General features: G+C 44.7%; 1 protein-coding gene across 2 annotated transcripts in view; it reads left to right on the forward strand.

Annotated features, from left to right (window-relative positions):
* Positions 1-16059, forward strand: part of DZIP1L (DAZ interacting zinc finger protein 1 like) — a 521233-nt gene that overhangs the window by 85448 nt on the left and 419726 nt on the right. For both annotated transcript variants that reach the window (XM_085634320.1, XM_085634319.1), the window contains exon 2: positions 9375-9965. In XM_085634320.1, the coding sequence (XP_085490446.1) occupies positions 9456-9965 (510 nt within the window). In that variant the 5' untranslated portion in view covers positions 9375-9455. The remainder of the gene's footprint in view (positions 1-9374; positions 9966-16059) is intronic.

Below are 16059 nucleotides of genomic sequence, written 5' to 3' on the forward strand. Positions count from 1 at the left end.
TTGCACCATCAGCCTTTATAACATTTTATTTCAACATCACAAACTACATTTCCCATGAAACAATGGCAAAGAAATTGAAGAAACTAGTTTCCCTGAAGAACCTTGTGTAGGCGCTCTATCCCCCTCTTTCTTTCTGTGAACACAGCACAGACCGTGGGACTTTATTCCTCCTTCGAAGAATCTGCCACACGTATGTAATACGTTGTTTCAGATGGACTGTCAAAGTTTCAGACTTCAGGCTCAATTTTTAAATCTGCATTCAAACGAGTCAAGGTAGACAGAGTATACCCAAATATTCCATGATCAAATACTTTATTCAGGGTGGGAGTAATATGAGCATACCACTATGGGAGGGCTAATCCTCCCCTCCGGGTCCTCAATAGAATTTAAACTTTACGATAGCTAGGAACGTTTTCATTCTATTTCAGGACACAGAGGTGAGGATTTGGCTGGTTCAGAGCTTTTCCACCATCAAGGATGTCAGATTTTTTACTGGTTTAAAGTAAAACTTCTTGAAGGTATAGTCCCAGGACCATTCCGCTGCATTAAGGATGTCCTCTAAATGGGACAGAGAAAAAGCTTTAGAAGCCTTGACTCCCCTAACAGAGTGCGCCCCAAACTTGAGGGTGTCTATACCAGCTTCCTGCATTGCCTAGTACCCATCTAGCAATGGTAGGGGACGAAACCGCTCTGTGCGGTTTTGTAGGGGAAATAAACAATTGTTGTTCACCGTGAGGAGGAATCTCCGCCGTCATAGATTCATATGCTTTAATAGCCTGTGCCACACAGAATTTTGTAATATCTTGAAAGGATGGGTATGAAACCATTTTTGAATTGCACTTTCTTTTTCTTGAATTAAAAAAATGATTCCTTCTGGAGTAAACACCCTACCTGTTAAATCCAGTGCTCTCACATCTGACACGCTGCGACAGGACACCGGACACAGTAATGTAATGTAGCTAGCTTAGCTGACAGCTGTTTTCTTGACAAATATTTGTTTGTGGGCCATGACTTAAAAAGGCACAGAACCTTGTTAACATCCCATAAAGTTGAATACCTGGGTTCAAGAGGAATGGATAACCTGATACCTTGTAGTAGTTTGCAAACCAATGGATGTTCCCCCACAGGCCGCCCTTCTACTGGTGAATGGCCTGCGGAAATAGCCAACCTAAAGTTGTTAATGGGGCTGTAAGCTAGCTCCTTCAGGATGTGGACAACTTCTGACTACACAGGATTCACTTCCCTTTGATGACACCAACCCAACTATCGGGACCTGGCAGAACGGTGTAGATTGTTCATGCTGTCTGCCCAAGATTTGGTGAGTGAAATCCCTGGGACCTGCCTCCATTCCCTCTAATCTGCCATGCCATTAGACAAAAGGAGCCTGCTAGGACCAGCTGATGAGGATTCCCGTGAGGATCCTGGAGGAGATCTGAAAATAGGGGTGCAGGGATTGGAAAATCCCCAAAAAGTCCCATCAGAACTGGAAACCAAACTTGAGATCTCCATATTGGTGTGATTAGCACCAGATCTGCGTGTTGTCATCGGATCTGCATTGATATCCTCATTATCATGGAAAAGGAGGGAAATGCATATCCCCTCTCCTTGCTCCAATCCTAGAGGAAGGCATTGGTCACCACTGTTTCCGAGTCTGGACGCCAGCTGCAATATCTGTCCAGTTGATGGTCTAATTGAGAGGCGAATAGGTCCATCGTGATGTGATCCCACCTGGACTGTAGTGGCTGAAACACTCTTGGGTGCAGTTGCAAGAAACTGGTGTCTTGCCAGTGGCGAGAGTGCCAATCCGCCACTTGGTTGGATGCTCCAGGAAGATGTTCCTCCGAGACCGAGATCTGCTTGTCCAGGCAATAAATCCAAAACGTTCTCACCAAGTCTGCGATTGCTTTCGACTGGGTTCCTCCTAAGTGGTTGATGTAGCAGACTGCCACCACATTGCCCATTTTGAGAAGGACGCAAGATTGGACCTTGTCTTTGGTCCAACACTTCACTGCAAAGGATCCTGCCATCAGTTCTAGACCATTTATGTGGATGGCCCTTTCTGATGATTACCATTTTCCTCCTGTGGAGAATTCCCTGCAGCTGGCTTCCCAGCCCGAGTCACTGGCATCCAATTCTATTATACGGTTGGGTAGGGAGCTGAATATGGCCCGGCCATTCCAGGCCTCCATATGCGAGATCCAACATTGCAATTCCTCCTTCGCTTCCTTCGAAAGGGGGACAGATTGGGAATACGTGAACCCCCCCTGGAGGTGTGAGATCTTGAGGTGCTGTAGTGCTTGATAATGTAGGGTCCTGGGAAGATGGCCTGTATGGAAGAGGACAGGAGGTCCACTATATGGGCGAGGTGACAAAGGCACATGAAAGGTTTGTTCAGAGTTTTCCATAATTCGTGTTTGATTTTGGTCAATTTCCGAGATGGCACGCACAAGGTAACTTTGACAGAATCAACCATGAACCCCAGAAGCAATTGTTCCCCTGCAGTAAGTCTCTTAAAATATAGTTCCCCTCCATCTTGAAGTGGCGAAAGACCAGCCAATCATTGAACTCCTTCAAAATTGATGATGGGTCGTTGACCCCCATCCCTCTTGTCCACCAGGAATAGGTTGCTGAGAAAACCATGAGGGTGTAAGGACATCTTTGTAATAGCGCCTTTGTCCAGAAGTTGCCCAATCTCTCCTCTACCAGATGCATTTGGTTGGAGGAATAAGAAAGGGGGTTAGGGAGGGAGGGTTGGAAGGGAGAACCGTAAAAATCGAAATCAAAACCCCTTACGGTCGGAAGGACCCATGCGTCGGATGTAAGAGCCTCCTAATTGTGAAAGAAGTTTCCCAATCTGCCCCCAAGTCTGATCCCTTGGGAAGGTTGAACTCTCACCTTGAGAATGGTTGTAGGAGCCGTTGCCCTTGGCATTTTCTCTTGAACCTCGGGAAATGGAATCCTGCCACTGTCTTCTCCGTACGGCTTCTCCTCTGACGGAGGCTTGCTGACAGGAGCGACCAGTCGAGTGCCCCCGACCACGATTGGAACTGGCAAAAACACGAGAGGCTCAAGGGCATGACTCAATATTCAAGTACCTGAAAGGAGTTAAAGCTGTCTTCTTGTATGGGAGCAGGAGATACGCTCCTTGAAGGTCAAGTGTGGTCAAGTACGTAGCTCATTGCACCAACAACTAAAATGTCCTTAATGAGGAGGAGAGGGTGAGGATCCTTGATGGTGATCTAATTAAGCCCTCGGTAGCCCATACATGATCTGAACGCTTTAGACTGCTTAGGCATTAAAACAGATGCTCAGCAGGAAAGAAAGACAGGACAATCAAATTATTCTGAAGATATTCTTTCAAGTGTTGTTTCAGAACTGTTTTGTTCTGAAACGAGAAAAACATCCTTCCAAAGGGAATCATAGCATTAAATGCATTAGGCAAGGTGGAAATGGAGCAATTCAAATATCTGTGTGGAGTTAGAGCAACTGCTGCAGGTTTTTGGAAGACATTCAGAAATTCTTGACATGGACTCTATGGATGCCTGGGCTGTGGTGGACGTGACTCCATTTCTGATGACTCTTGCTCAATAGGTTACTTGTACATACCACCAGGATAACTGTTGTTTACAAACCTGGGGGAGGACAATGTGAGCCTCCAAGTCTCCAAGTTGCTGTAGAAGTTATGACGTTCCAACCAAGGAATACCTAATGTGATGTTATAGTTAGGTGTAACAATTTGATTAAATGCAACCATCTCTTTATTGCCCAAGGAAAGCATCAAAGTAACAATCATAGAAGTCAAGGAGAATCCATCTACGGTCTGGACATGCTCTGAAGAGGCCTTCCTTCTGATTGAGGATTGAAATTTTGAAATCCACTCTATATACATTTCTGAGGCCCCTGAATTCAACAAGGCAGGCAGGCCTTCCAAGAGTGATGTAAAGGAATATGTGTAGAATATACAGGTGAGATCCAGATCCTGCTGAAGAATTCAAGGTCTTCGATTTTGGAAGAAGAGACTCTCCTGTCCTTTGCTGCCTTGAAGGCTGAATTGCCGCTGTCTTACCATGTGACATGGGACTGCACAGTGCAAACCTAGACCATTCTTGCGCTGTTGGTCCTTTAAAGAGCCAAAAAGAGGACCACTAGTTGAACCAATTTGCATGGGTTCCTTCCTTTGTGAAGGTTCAAGGTCGGGTTTGGCTCAGGTCATCTGAAACACTGAAGTGGAAAGATATTGGTCCAGACCAGCTCCTATGTCTCTACAGGTTTCTTTCCTGAAGCCTGTGTTCAGTTAGTAAGACTTGATCCATGAGATGAGAGACATAAGTGGTCCTTGGAGTTTAAGCTAGTTCGTCTTTGAATTGTTCCTTCAGCACTCTCCAAAACAGGTTTATGTTAGTGAGCACAACCCAAGTAGTTTTGGCAGCCTATCTCGTAAACAGGTAATATATGTGAAAGCATCATCCGAATTTCCTTTGAAGATGTTGCACAAAGCGTCTTCTGCAGAGGCTCTTGATCCGGTCCCTCGAACATCCTCTGGAATTCCTCCAAGGAGTTTTAGTAAAATATTCAAGGTAGGGTCTTTGGCAGAAGCCAGCAAATTGTGCCCAGGCTAAAGCAGCTCCTGACAAAGATCCATTCAGGTATCCAATCTTTGTGTAGTCAGATAAAAATTGTCCAGGATGAAAGGCATCATGAGCTTCTAGGCCATGCAGAAATTCTTTCAGTTTAGCAGGATCACCGGAAAACTTAGACATTGAAGGACTAATAGCAGGTATGTCTCCAGTCCTCAACAGGACTGCGTGACAAACAGGTGCATTCTTTTTTTTTTTTATTGATCCTAGCTCCAAAGGCCTATTGAAGAATAGTCGCCAGGTCCATGTCCAGATCCATTTCGGAACCTGCAGTCAGCAAGCAACCTGTTCAAAGCTAGATGCTGTGTTAACTTTTGAAGCCCGAGCTTAGGCTGTCCAAGGTACGGGCGACTGCATCCTGAAGCCATGATGTAATCACACAGGTGGATCATGTTATAAACAAGTGCCCAGAAGAAGCTGTTGGTGTCAAATGAGGAGAAAGCTGTAGGGATTAAAAAAAGCTACTTGCAGGATGTAAGAACTTTAATAGGAACATGAAGGGTTATAGAGCGCATGAAAGATTTTCAGAAGAATCACCCTAACACAAGAAACGGGAACCATCAGTTGGCGAGAGTGAAGGTCTGCCAAAGAAAAATGCAACTTTTCGACTCACTCTCCAACCAAACAGGAGCCCTTATATATGAAGAAAATAGGAACAGTAAATGTTTAAATATTGATTAAATAATAATAGAAACAAAAACAAGCATTTGCAATGCAAAAGGTCTCGCATTTGTTAAAGTTAGAGATGTTGGCGTTGAAAATAGCAATGTTTTTTAATTGTTTTTTTTATTTGCAGTGGAGTAATAATATTTGCATAGCGCTATTGCTATGAGTATACAAAAGCAAAAGTAAAAAGCATTGTCATTTTGAATGCTAAGAGCTCTAACTTTAACAAATGCAAGATGCTTGGCAGTTAATGCCACCCCACCCCTCAGAGGTTGCAGTCTAATGGACCTGCGCATTCAAAAGACATGGGTGTAAGAGCTATTGCACAGGTCTTTATATTTTCAACAATTATAAGAGTGTGAAAACAGTTGGCAATGTAGTGCAAAGGGCTAATAGACCTACTGTTAGTGGTCATGGTAAATGCTGGTTGCTCTTGGAACAATGTAAGTAAATGCACTTTATGTGAGTTATTGCTCTGAGTGTTCACTGTTCCTGCAAGGAGGGCTTGGGCAGATGGCGGGGGAGGGGCAGAATGTTACAGTGGACATTGTGGCACAGACAAAACCTTGGCTATTAATCAAGACTAAATATTTTTTTTAAGTAGCCAGCAGAAAACAATTACACAGCAACTTGCTTTTAATTGTAATTGTAATTGTAATTGTAAACATTAGTGCGCCGCATTGACTGCACACTGTATGTACCCAGGGGATTTTCTGTAGTGGAGATTGTTGAGGCAGAACTTCGTTTCTATTGCAGTGTTCAGGGTGCCATCTGCAGAGTTTTCCTACAGTGCGGGCTGATTCTATTGAAGGGGAGCCTGTTATAGGAACACTGTGCCATGTCTCTGTGCCTGGAATCAGTCGCCATGCCATGTCTCTGAATCAGCCATCATGCCATGTCTCTGACTCAGCCATCATGCCATGTCCCTGAATCAGCCACCATGCCATGTCTCTGAATCAGCCTCTGAATCAGTGGCCATGCCGTGTCTCTGTGCCACACAGTTCCGATGCCCCAAAAGCAGAGCCTGCCCTTCCAGTTAAATAAATAAATAAATGCACACAACGAGTGCTGTTTGATGATGTCATTGGTGGGAGGGATCTACTTCAGAGGCAATGCAAGAAAAAAAGAAACATAAGGGGCCGTAAATAAAGGCACACAACGAGCCTGCTCGATGCCGTTTCGTAGGTGGGAGGTGTGTTTTTTGCAGGCAAGCTATGAGAAAAAAATCATATGGGGCTGTTAAGGTGCACGGTGAGCACTGCACATGCTGTGTTGGAGATTGGAAGGGTCTGCTTTACAGGCACAGGAAGACAAGGGCAGCTTCCGGCGAGTGGTGTGTGGCGGCAGCCGCCATTGCGCTGCTCATGCTGTGTTGGAGGGTGGGAGGGGTCTGCTTTACAGGCACGGGAAGACAAAGGCAGCGTCCTGTGAGTGGTGGGTGTGGCAGAGGCCGACCTTGTGAAACTAAAAGCGTGCATGGCGCACTGATATAAAAAATGAAACTGAAAGAGCGCATGGCTCGCTTGAAAATAAAAACACAAGGATTGGTCAATGCAGGAAAGTATGCTACAGCCTATAGAACTTGAGGAAAAGTATGGGCCCGCACAGGAGCCAAGAAAAGCCAGGAAAGCGAGGGGTGGTATGTAAACTCTTTGCAGGCAGTACCTAAAAACAAACCCAATCCCCCTTAAAAGTAAGCCCAAACAAAACGAATATCCTACCAGAAAAAGCCCAGCTGATGGTGGACATGGTGCCGAAGCCACGGTGGGGAGGCAGTAGTAAAAAAAAAAAAGCAGTAACACAACTGTGGCATTAAGAGGAGATGGGAGGAAGAATACTATATTTGAATCTAAGCAGCCAGGGCGCTGAAGCTAAACCCAGACAAACAGTAACAAAGCAGGAAACCAAGGAAAAAAATAGTCCCCCCAAAGAACAGATAAAAAGCCATAGTGGAATGAGACAGTACTAAGTCCCTGCTATGTGAGAGGAACAGAAAAGAGAAAGGAGGGTCAAAGAGGCGGGACTTACCACTAGCAAGCAAGGATTTTAAGAGGACACTGACATAGACAAGGAAAAGCAATGGCAAGAAAGGCTTCAGAAGTGCTTGCTGCACTTTAAAAATACCCCAAAATAAATAAAATTGGCCTCAGTCTGTAGAATATCAAATAGTGCATTTGTAAAACAATTTTCTGTAAGCACTATTAGAACATTGTTTTGGTTCCTACCTTTTTTAGTAGTATTTTAAGAAGAACTCATAATCTTTCTGTCTCTGCTTGAACATTTCAGTTATTTATCTCTTAACTCTTTTACATTGTGCTTGGATGTCTCTTGTATGCTGGCTCCTCTTGAGCTCAGATAATCTACCAAACGGTGAATCGAGAAATATATTCGAGAGAATCAGTCTAACCTTTGTCTATCCGTAGATGAATTTGGGATTTGGGGAAGCACAGTGTTGGAGGGAGGACCACCGGGGAGTCGGGGAGACTACTCCGGGGCACCTTCCTACCGCAAAGTTATAGCCGAGCGCCGCTGAGAAGCCCCCTAGGGGAGGTCCTTCTCCTATGTTCGTACTAGGCACAGTAATACCACCACACAGGACTCCGTATCAGTTGCTTAACTTGGTTCTTTATCAATAGTAGTACGTTCAATATTTACAGTGGGATCGAGGGATCCAGTAAGAGTCTCAATGTCTTTAGAGGGATAAGGTAGCGGGACAGTCTTAGTACCAGCCAGGTACGGGAAGGCTCTGCGCCAGACCTTGAGTGCTGGTCTCGGAGCGGCTCGGACGTGGAGAGCCGCGACGGCGTCTGCAGGGCTCTGGTGGTAGTTCCGCTTGGGTCGAGCCGCGACACAGTCAGCAGGGCTCCGGTGGTAGGTCCGCTTCGGTCGAGCCGCGACGAGGTCAGCTGGGCTCCGATGGTAAAGTTCAACAAGGTCAGGCCGCGACAGCGTCAGCAGGGCCCCAAAGGTTCGTGAAGGTCTTTAAGCACGGTGGAGCCGCGACGTCGTCAGCAGGGCTCAGAGGGTGGGTTCAGGATGAGTCTTCTTCCGTAGGGTCAGCCGCGATCCGATCAGCAGGGCTCTTGACTCCAGGATACAACTGCTGCCCTGCTGTCGGGTCGCCCCAGATATAGGACTGGAGCCCTTTGATGTCCGGACCCTTGCGCCCGGAGGGGGCGGAGAGGCCGGGTAGGTAGCGGCCAGACGCCCAGCAGGAGAGGCGCCAGGCCCCAGAGAGCTGTGGGGCGATCGCACCTAGGTGTGGAAGGACGGTTGGGGGTCCCATCGATACTGCCCTCCGCCGGGAGTGGGAAGGGTTCACGTGGTATCCCCCTGGCCAGGGGTTGGCGCCTTGATGTCGGGCCTCGCTGGGACAGAGGCCGGGTGAAGCGGGGTCACGCAGGTGGTCACGTGGCGTGACGTATAATCCAAAATGGAGGAGCCCCGAGGTGCATGGGACCTCGTGCGGCTTGGCGAGGGGGAACAGGACCACGCCACGAGGCCGGCTCCCACACACAGCATAAGTGTGTTCAGTCTCTATCTTTTCAAAATCAATAAATCCAATGAAAAATGCAGGCAAAAGCCTCAGAGATGCAAGACCACTTATTAATCCCTGACTCTGGAATTCATGTTGAACTTTCCATTGTGTGCAATCCAATTCTATCTTTGTGTATTTATAGAAATAGTGGAAAAAAATTATGAAGGCAGAAATTGCTGTGATAAAGTTGAATTAGGCAATGGATTAGGAAAGAACAACATAAAAATTCAGTTATTGACATTGACAAAGTCACTTGTCCTGTCTGTATGTAACTGAATAGGTTATTGTTCATACCCAGTGGTTTCTAGAAAACCCGACGAGTTCATCTTCCATTTCAGAGAAATCCTGAGGCTCCTATGCTCCATTCTATGAACATTTTGTTTAAGTACAGTGATAAATGTATTGGTTTGGACCACGCTTATTTAACCATATTAATTCTCAATACTTTTATGTGCTTTTGTAAGTAAGAGTGGTTTATTACTTTTACTCGTGCTTAGTACATGTAATTATGTTTAACAATTTTTTTTTTCCAGCCTTTCACCCACAACGGTTATTTTCCATTACTATCATTATGTGGATTACAGTTCTTTAAAATACCTGGACAGATATTTCCAATGCCATACCAGCAGTATCCCAGCATTGGACTTCTTTCCGGGAGCATGCAAGCAAATATGGGGAGCTATCCAGCATTTAAATTCCAATCACGGAGAGACTGCATAGATTGGAGGCGTTTCAGTGCAATTGATGTAGACCGAGTGGCTCGGGAATTGGACGTGGCAACTCTACAGGCGAACATCAACAGCATCACGTTCTGTAACTTCGACTCCGAAAGGTGCCCCTACTGCCACCAGCCAGTGGACCCGGTGCTTCTGAAGATCCTCAAGATGGCGCAATTCACCATTGAGTACCTGCTTCACTCCCAGGAGTATCTCAGTTCCACCATGGCAACGACAGAAGAGCGTCTGCATGCCACTGTACAAGAGCATGAGCAGACTAAGAACGAGATGGGAAAGATGGCCGAAGAACTAAAAGATGTGAAGGAAGAAAGCAAGAAAAGGAAGAAGATGTTGAGCGAACAGCAGCTTCTTGCACAAGTACAAGCAGCAAACATTAACTACCATAAGGTAAGCTCCTAGTTCATAGTAGAGTAATTTGTGTTGCAAAAAGTCGGACACAATAATTACTGTGGCATACTTCCTTAATACAGAATAATGACCCAAGCGTAATTTTCTCAAGTCTTTCTGGTTGGGCCTTGGTGATTGGATTTTTTTTTTTACAGTGAAATAGCATCAGTTCTTCTTTAAACTTCTAATTGCATTCCTTCAACATTGAAGTGTTTTCCATTGAAACAAATTATGTGCATTGTTACCGGGAAAGCAACACTTTGGTGTTACTCCTATAGACAAGCGGCAAGTAAATGTACATTTCTCAACTCATTGTAAACTCTTTCAGTGGTGTATATTAACCATATACCCTTCATCCCTTAAACTGGAACCCCGATACCCAAACCCCCTAATCAAGTACACCAATATTAAACCTTATACTTTTAACTCTACACCCATAACATCTAACGTTTAACCTCATAGCCTTAATCCACATACCCTTAATCCTCATTCCCTCTACCTTTAACCCCATACACTTAAGTCATATTCCCCTAATCTTTTACCTCTTCTCCCTACACCCAAAACTGTAACCTTGTGCTGCAGAGCCTTAACTTTACATCACATACCCTTACCCCTATATTCTTAACCCATGTACCCCTAACCCTACCACTTAACCTCATGTCCCAAACTCTAAAATGCAAACTCCTAACCCTAGACTTTTGACCACTTCCTTGTACCCTTAACATTGTATCTCTAGCCCCTATATCTCAAACAAGTAATCCCTGTACTCCAAATCCTTATCCTTGTACTCTACACTCTGTGCTCTCAACTGCTAACCCAATGCCCATACACCCTATACCCTTAAACCTGACCCCTTAACTACTTTCACACAGTCCTTACTGTAGTATATTTTGGGAACAAGCACTTTGGAAGTATCTATTTGTAAAATTAACAATTGAGAAGTGTATTTTTACGTTGTTACTTTCAAAGATTTGACATAATGCTGTTTTTATACAACTTTTATTAAGAATCGGCCAGGTTTTACAATGCTAATATATACTATTCTTCAACTAAGGGAGAATAGAAGACAACAGATGCTATTGAGTACCCTTGTCTAGCTATGTAGATATGAACAAACAGGCAAGGCTAAGCTTTGTTTTTCTGCAGCAGTAGCCACTGTGTAGTTATACGAGAGCTAGGCTTCTTTTCACAAGAGTGGGGTTTTTTGTCAATAACTTGGCGCTCTTCACAAAACGTACCCCAAAAAATTCATCCACCTCAACTCCTTCTTGGAAACTTACTCGGAGATCCTTCATGCAAGAGCCGAGACAATAGCCATATCTGTTTCTGTGGGACTCCTGCAAGACTTCCCCTAGGATAAAACGATAAAAATGAATTCTGATTGGCTGGTCTCGCAGGAGTCCTATGGGACCGAGCGATGTGATTGGCGGCCTTAACAGGAAGAAAATGTTGCCGTTGCCATTACAAGACTTTTGGACTCACTCCCAGAGTGCTGAAAAACACACACAAAAGCACATAAGGAGCCAGAGTAGGAATATCTGAACCCCCAAGCCCTTGTAGTGTGTGTGCCACTTGTTTTGCTGACATTACAGCTCTTCAGAGAGGTTTAGCTTGGACCAGACACAAGGGAGCACACAGTATAAGTCAAAACAATACCCTTTCAGATTTTGAGAGCTGCATAAATTATGAAAAAAAGGCAGCACAGAACTCTCAGTAGTTCCCAAGAGTAGGGATAGAGTGGCTCTTGTATAGAACACCCCAAAACAACAGCAACACTCTAAATTTGCTCACCTCAAATATTTGTTTTCTAGCAAAGTTTTTAAGCATAGGATTAGCACAGTGCCTTCCATGCCAAGCAAGAAAGTGACAAAGTTTTTCGCCATTTTTACAGCAAAGTCCTTAAGCATAGGATTAGTAATGGCCATCCTTGATGAGCTTAAAAATAACAAAAGCCTTTCACCACTCCAGGCAGAGACTTTTAGTTTTGTCCAGACACAAAGGAGCACCCAATACAAGTCAAAACAATACCCTTTCAGGCTTAGAAAGCCAAGTAATGTATGCCAAAAAGGCAGCAAGGAACTCTGGGTAGTTGCCAGATTAAGGTGGAGAGCAGCTTCTGTATAGAGCACCCTACAACACCAACGACCCTGATTCTGCTCACCTCAAATGTCTGTTTTTCTAGCGAAGTTTTTTTATTTTATTTTCTGTAAACATTTTTTTATTCTTGCTTTTAACATGTACATGCAGTCGACAATTACACTGTAATCGTGATTGGAGCAATAGCATCAAATGTATCAGTTCTCCCATTCCGCATCATCCCACGCTCCCTTCCCTCGGCTTTGTTCCCATCCTGGACTCCTGCCACTTCCACCCAGTCTCACAGACCTGATCGGTTCTGCCTCAATCGTTCAGTTCCTTGGAACAGAGCGTTTAGACAATATACAAACCTTAACCAAGCCTATACTGGGTTATCGATCCACTCCTAATCTTATCAAACATTTGGGTGCACCCTCATGCACTGTATACCTCCCTTTCTGCCACCATACACATGTCCATGCCTTTGATCCATTGGCTTTTCCTGGACAATTGTTTCCTACAGTACATGGCAATATCTCTTTTTGCTAACATAAATCCCAGATTACAGAACAATAGCTGCACACACTTGAGACCCACATTGCATGGAATCCCAAGAAGGAGGTACTGTGAGCTGGCTGGGATAGTCATTTCCAGGACTACTTCTAGTTCCTCTTTAATGGCTGTCCCATATTTAACTACTCCAGGCTAATCCCTGAGAATATGCAACCCTGCATCGTAAATACTGTGGGAATGCTGCCCTGCCCATCTTATGGAGTCATCTTCTATTACAGTAGATTCTATGAAGGATTTTTATTCAAACAAATCTCAGTTTAGATTGAATAGCCACTTCTCGTGGTTGCATCAAGGCTGCCTCACAATGCACGTCCTCCATAGTCCCCAAGTCTTTCTCTCAGGCCCCCCCGGGGGTTCCCCAGGGTGTCTAGCTTATTGTTCAATATGGTGTTGTAGATCTGAGACACCACCCCTTGTCCAGTTGTCCACTGAGGACCCAGTTCTCCAAGAGGCTAGGCTTGGGATTTGAGGCCCAGTCCAAGTGTTCCACCTGCAGGGTGTGTCTCAGGTGTAAGTACTTGTCGTGTTGTGTGGGACTCAATAAGTATTCACTTTTTAGGGCTTCAAATGATTTCCCCAAAGGTGGGAGATATCTATAAGGTTCCACCTTCGTAAGTATGTGCCCTTCCATAGTTGTGTATGCACAGTCACCATGCCATACCAACCCAAACCTCTTTTGACTTGGTCCCATGCATGAGGATGGCCCGGTGGGTTGCAACAGAAGTCGCCTGCTCTTGCGATTGCCTTCGAAATAATGCAGATATGAGTGGTCTTCCATAACTGCCATCTCCAGCCTATGCGCTGGGTTCAATCTCGCGGTTAAAACTCAACGATTTAAGGTTTCTTATATGAACACTGTGTGATTCCAATTCTGTAACTTATTATTTGATTCCTATACGTTCACAACGTTTTTCAGTGGAACAGTCATTCTACCTATGCGTAACTATGGAGGTTGTGGTTTTGTAAACATTTAGGTTGTTGCAGGAATTCTGCGGAGTCACAGAACTATGCTTGGGATTACAGAACCTTAGTAGACCGGGATTGATTCATCTAACCACCTGAGTACTCGTCAGCCCGGGACCGACTAGCTATAGTGTCTCACTTGCCCTCCTGCTCACTCACAGAGGAACAAGTGGTTAGACACCCCAGAACACAACACATCTGACCCTCTCAGAAATCACTGTTGAGGGGACAGCTTTTCACTCTCATATAGCCTTACTATTCCACAATAAGTTCTGACAGAGACGCGAGGAATGTTTAAAATGTTTATTTTAACTATCTGATCTAGTATGCAGTATTTGCACCACAACAAGTAGGAAAATGCCCAATACAATTATGGTTAACAAAGCAAGTAGTCCGTTAATCATAAATGGAACGGTCATTATATACGTCAGTGAAGCCTAACCTCACACCCCTTCCACAGAAGCAAAATTATTAATATCAGAAGATCTCCATGTGTTAGCAGCAGACCCCGTACCTTAGTATACACATATGAAAGTTCTACATCTCAGGTGCTGTCACGGTCTTTTCCCTGGAGTGTGTGTGTTACCTATCTGTGTATACCAAGATGACAAACGTACGTGTTCCCAAACAACAGCTGCATTTGCTTGTTTTGTCTAGGTGCTTGGGCCTGACCAGAACAGAATATCAAGGGTCATTGTTGTTCCATCTTGTCACATGTTCAGACTGAATCTCAGAATGAACAGAATGCAAAAACAACAGCGTGTTCTATGTGAAAGTACAATGTGGCACAAAGCAAAATGTGTCTGTAGAGTAACGTGCTCAAAGTAGAGGCCAGGCTGAAACGTGCTGACGCTAACCTAGGGAAAATGACAATGGCCTGCACTGGACATATGACAAGGTCACAGTGATAGCTACGAACTTACAGCCACACACATAATTTGATGGAAGCTGCGCGAATCCTTTTCTGGATTCACATGCTGTACTTTATTCTGCAAAATAGTAGTTGGGCCCAGAATGAAAAATTTCCCTGCCATCATATCAGAGTTTCAATTCTATTAAGGACTAGGAGGTGAGGATTATGCCATCACTTTCATAGTTTATTTAAGAGCAGCCATTTCATTATGTTTTAACGCAACTACAATTTCCATGAACCACCAGGAATTTAGTGAAAATTAACAACAGACAACATTGCAGAGACAGTCCATCGGTATCCAAGCACAAGCTAGCACTACTATGAAGCCCATCCTCCTGCGAACTCACAGCCTCTTTCATCGTGTGAGCCATGCCATAGCTCGGCTCTCACGTCTCCTGCTTCCCCCATTTAGAAGCCTGGGAAAAAAGAAAATGAATTTAAAACCTCTTCAATTATAAGCTTTAAGTACATTTTTATCAAGAAGCAAAACCCCACAAGTGATCAATATCAAGGCTGACTAATCCCCAAGAGAATATGGAACAAAACAAATACTTACTAGTCACAGGAAGGATGAACTAAATCAGTGTTCCCTGGCAGGGATAGTCATCGCCTCCTTGTCCTTAATAGAATTCAAACTTTCCTTACAATAACTAGGAACATTTTCTTCTATGGCAGGACTTGATTCAAGGATTATGTCAGTTCAAAGCTTGCTCATCACAAGCTGAGCTAGATCCACCACAGGCTTTCAATAAAACCTTTTGAATGTAGAATCAGACGACCTGTCTGCTGCATTCATAATGTCCTCCAGACATGCACCCAGACTGAACGCCCTTAAAGCCATCGTTCCTCGCGCAGAGTGCGCGTAAAAAATCCAGCTATTCACCCTCACTTCTTGCATAAGCCAGGGGGTGATGGTAGTCGAAGATACCCCCTTGTGTGGTATCTTGAACTCAATCAAAAGCCTTCTCTCGCCCAAGGGGTGGAATTCCTTCGACATCTCCTCATATGCATTGAGGCATTGCACCACACAGAACTTTGGAACATCAGGAAAAGATGGAAACTAAATGACCTTGGTGTTGGACTTAGTCCTTCTGTTAATAGTGAACGAGACCCTGAAGGGCAAAACACTTGCCCCGTAGTGGCCAGGGCCTGCATGTCAGAGACACACCTGCAAGACACCAGGCACCACAACATGGGCAACCTTGCTGACAGTTCTTTCCTTGACAAGAATCTGTTTGGTTGCCATGACAGGAACAGGTTGAGCTCTAGGTTCACATCCTAGAGTTCCGAATATCTCGGATCCGGTGGGAGTGACAAATAAATATCCATGGAGAAGGCGCCAGACAAAAGGATGTTCACCCACCGGGGAGTAGGCACATGTCCCACAGAAATAGCGGAACTGAACGTATTAATGGAACAGTATGCCAAACCCTCCTGTGTCAAATAAGCCAGAAAGTTGAGAATCTGCAGTACAACAGCGACCATGAGATCGTAACCCTGTCGCCCATACCAATGACACCATTGTGTCCATGCAAACCGGTATTTCTTGTTTATGCTGTCTGCCCAGGC

Source organism: Triturus cristatus, chromosome 11, assembly GCF_964204655.1.
Source record: "Triturus cristatus chromosome 11, aTriCri1.1, whole genome shotgun sequence".
NCBI lineage: Eukaryota > Metazoa > Chordata > Amphibia > Caudata > Salamandridae > Triturus > Triturus cristatus.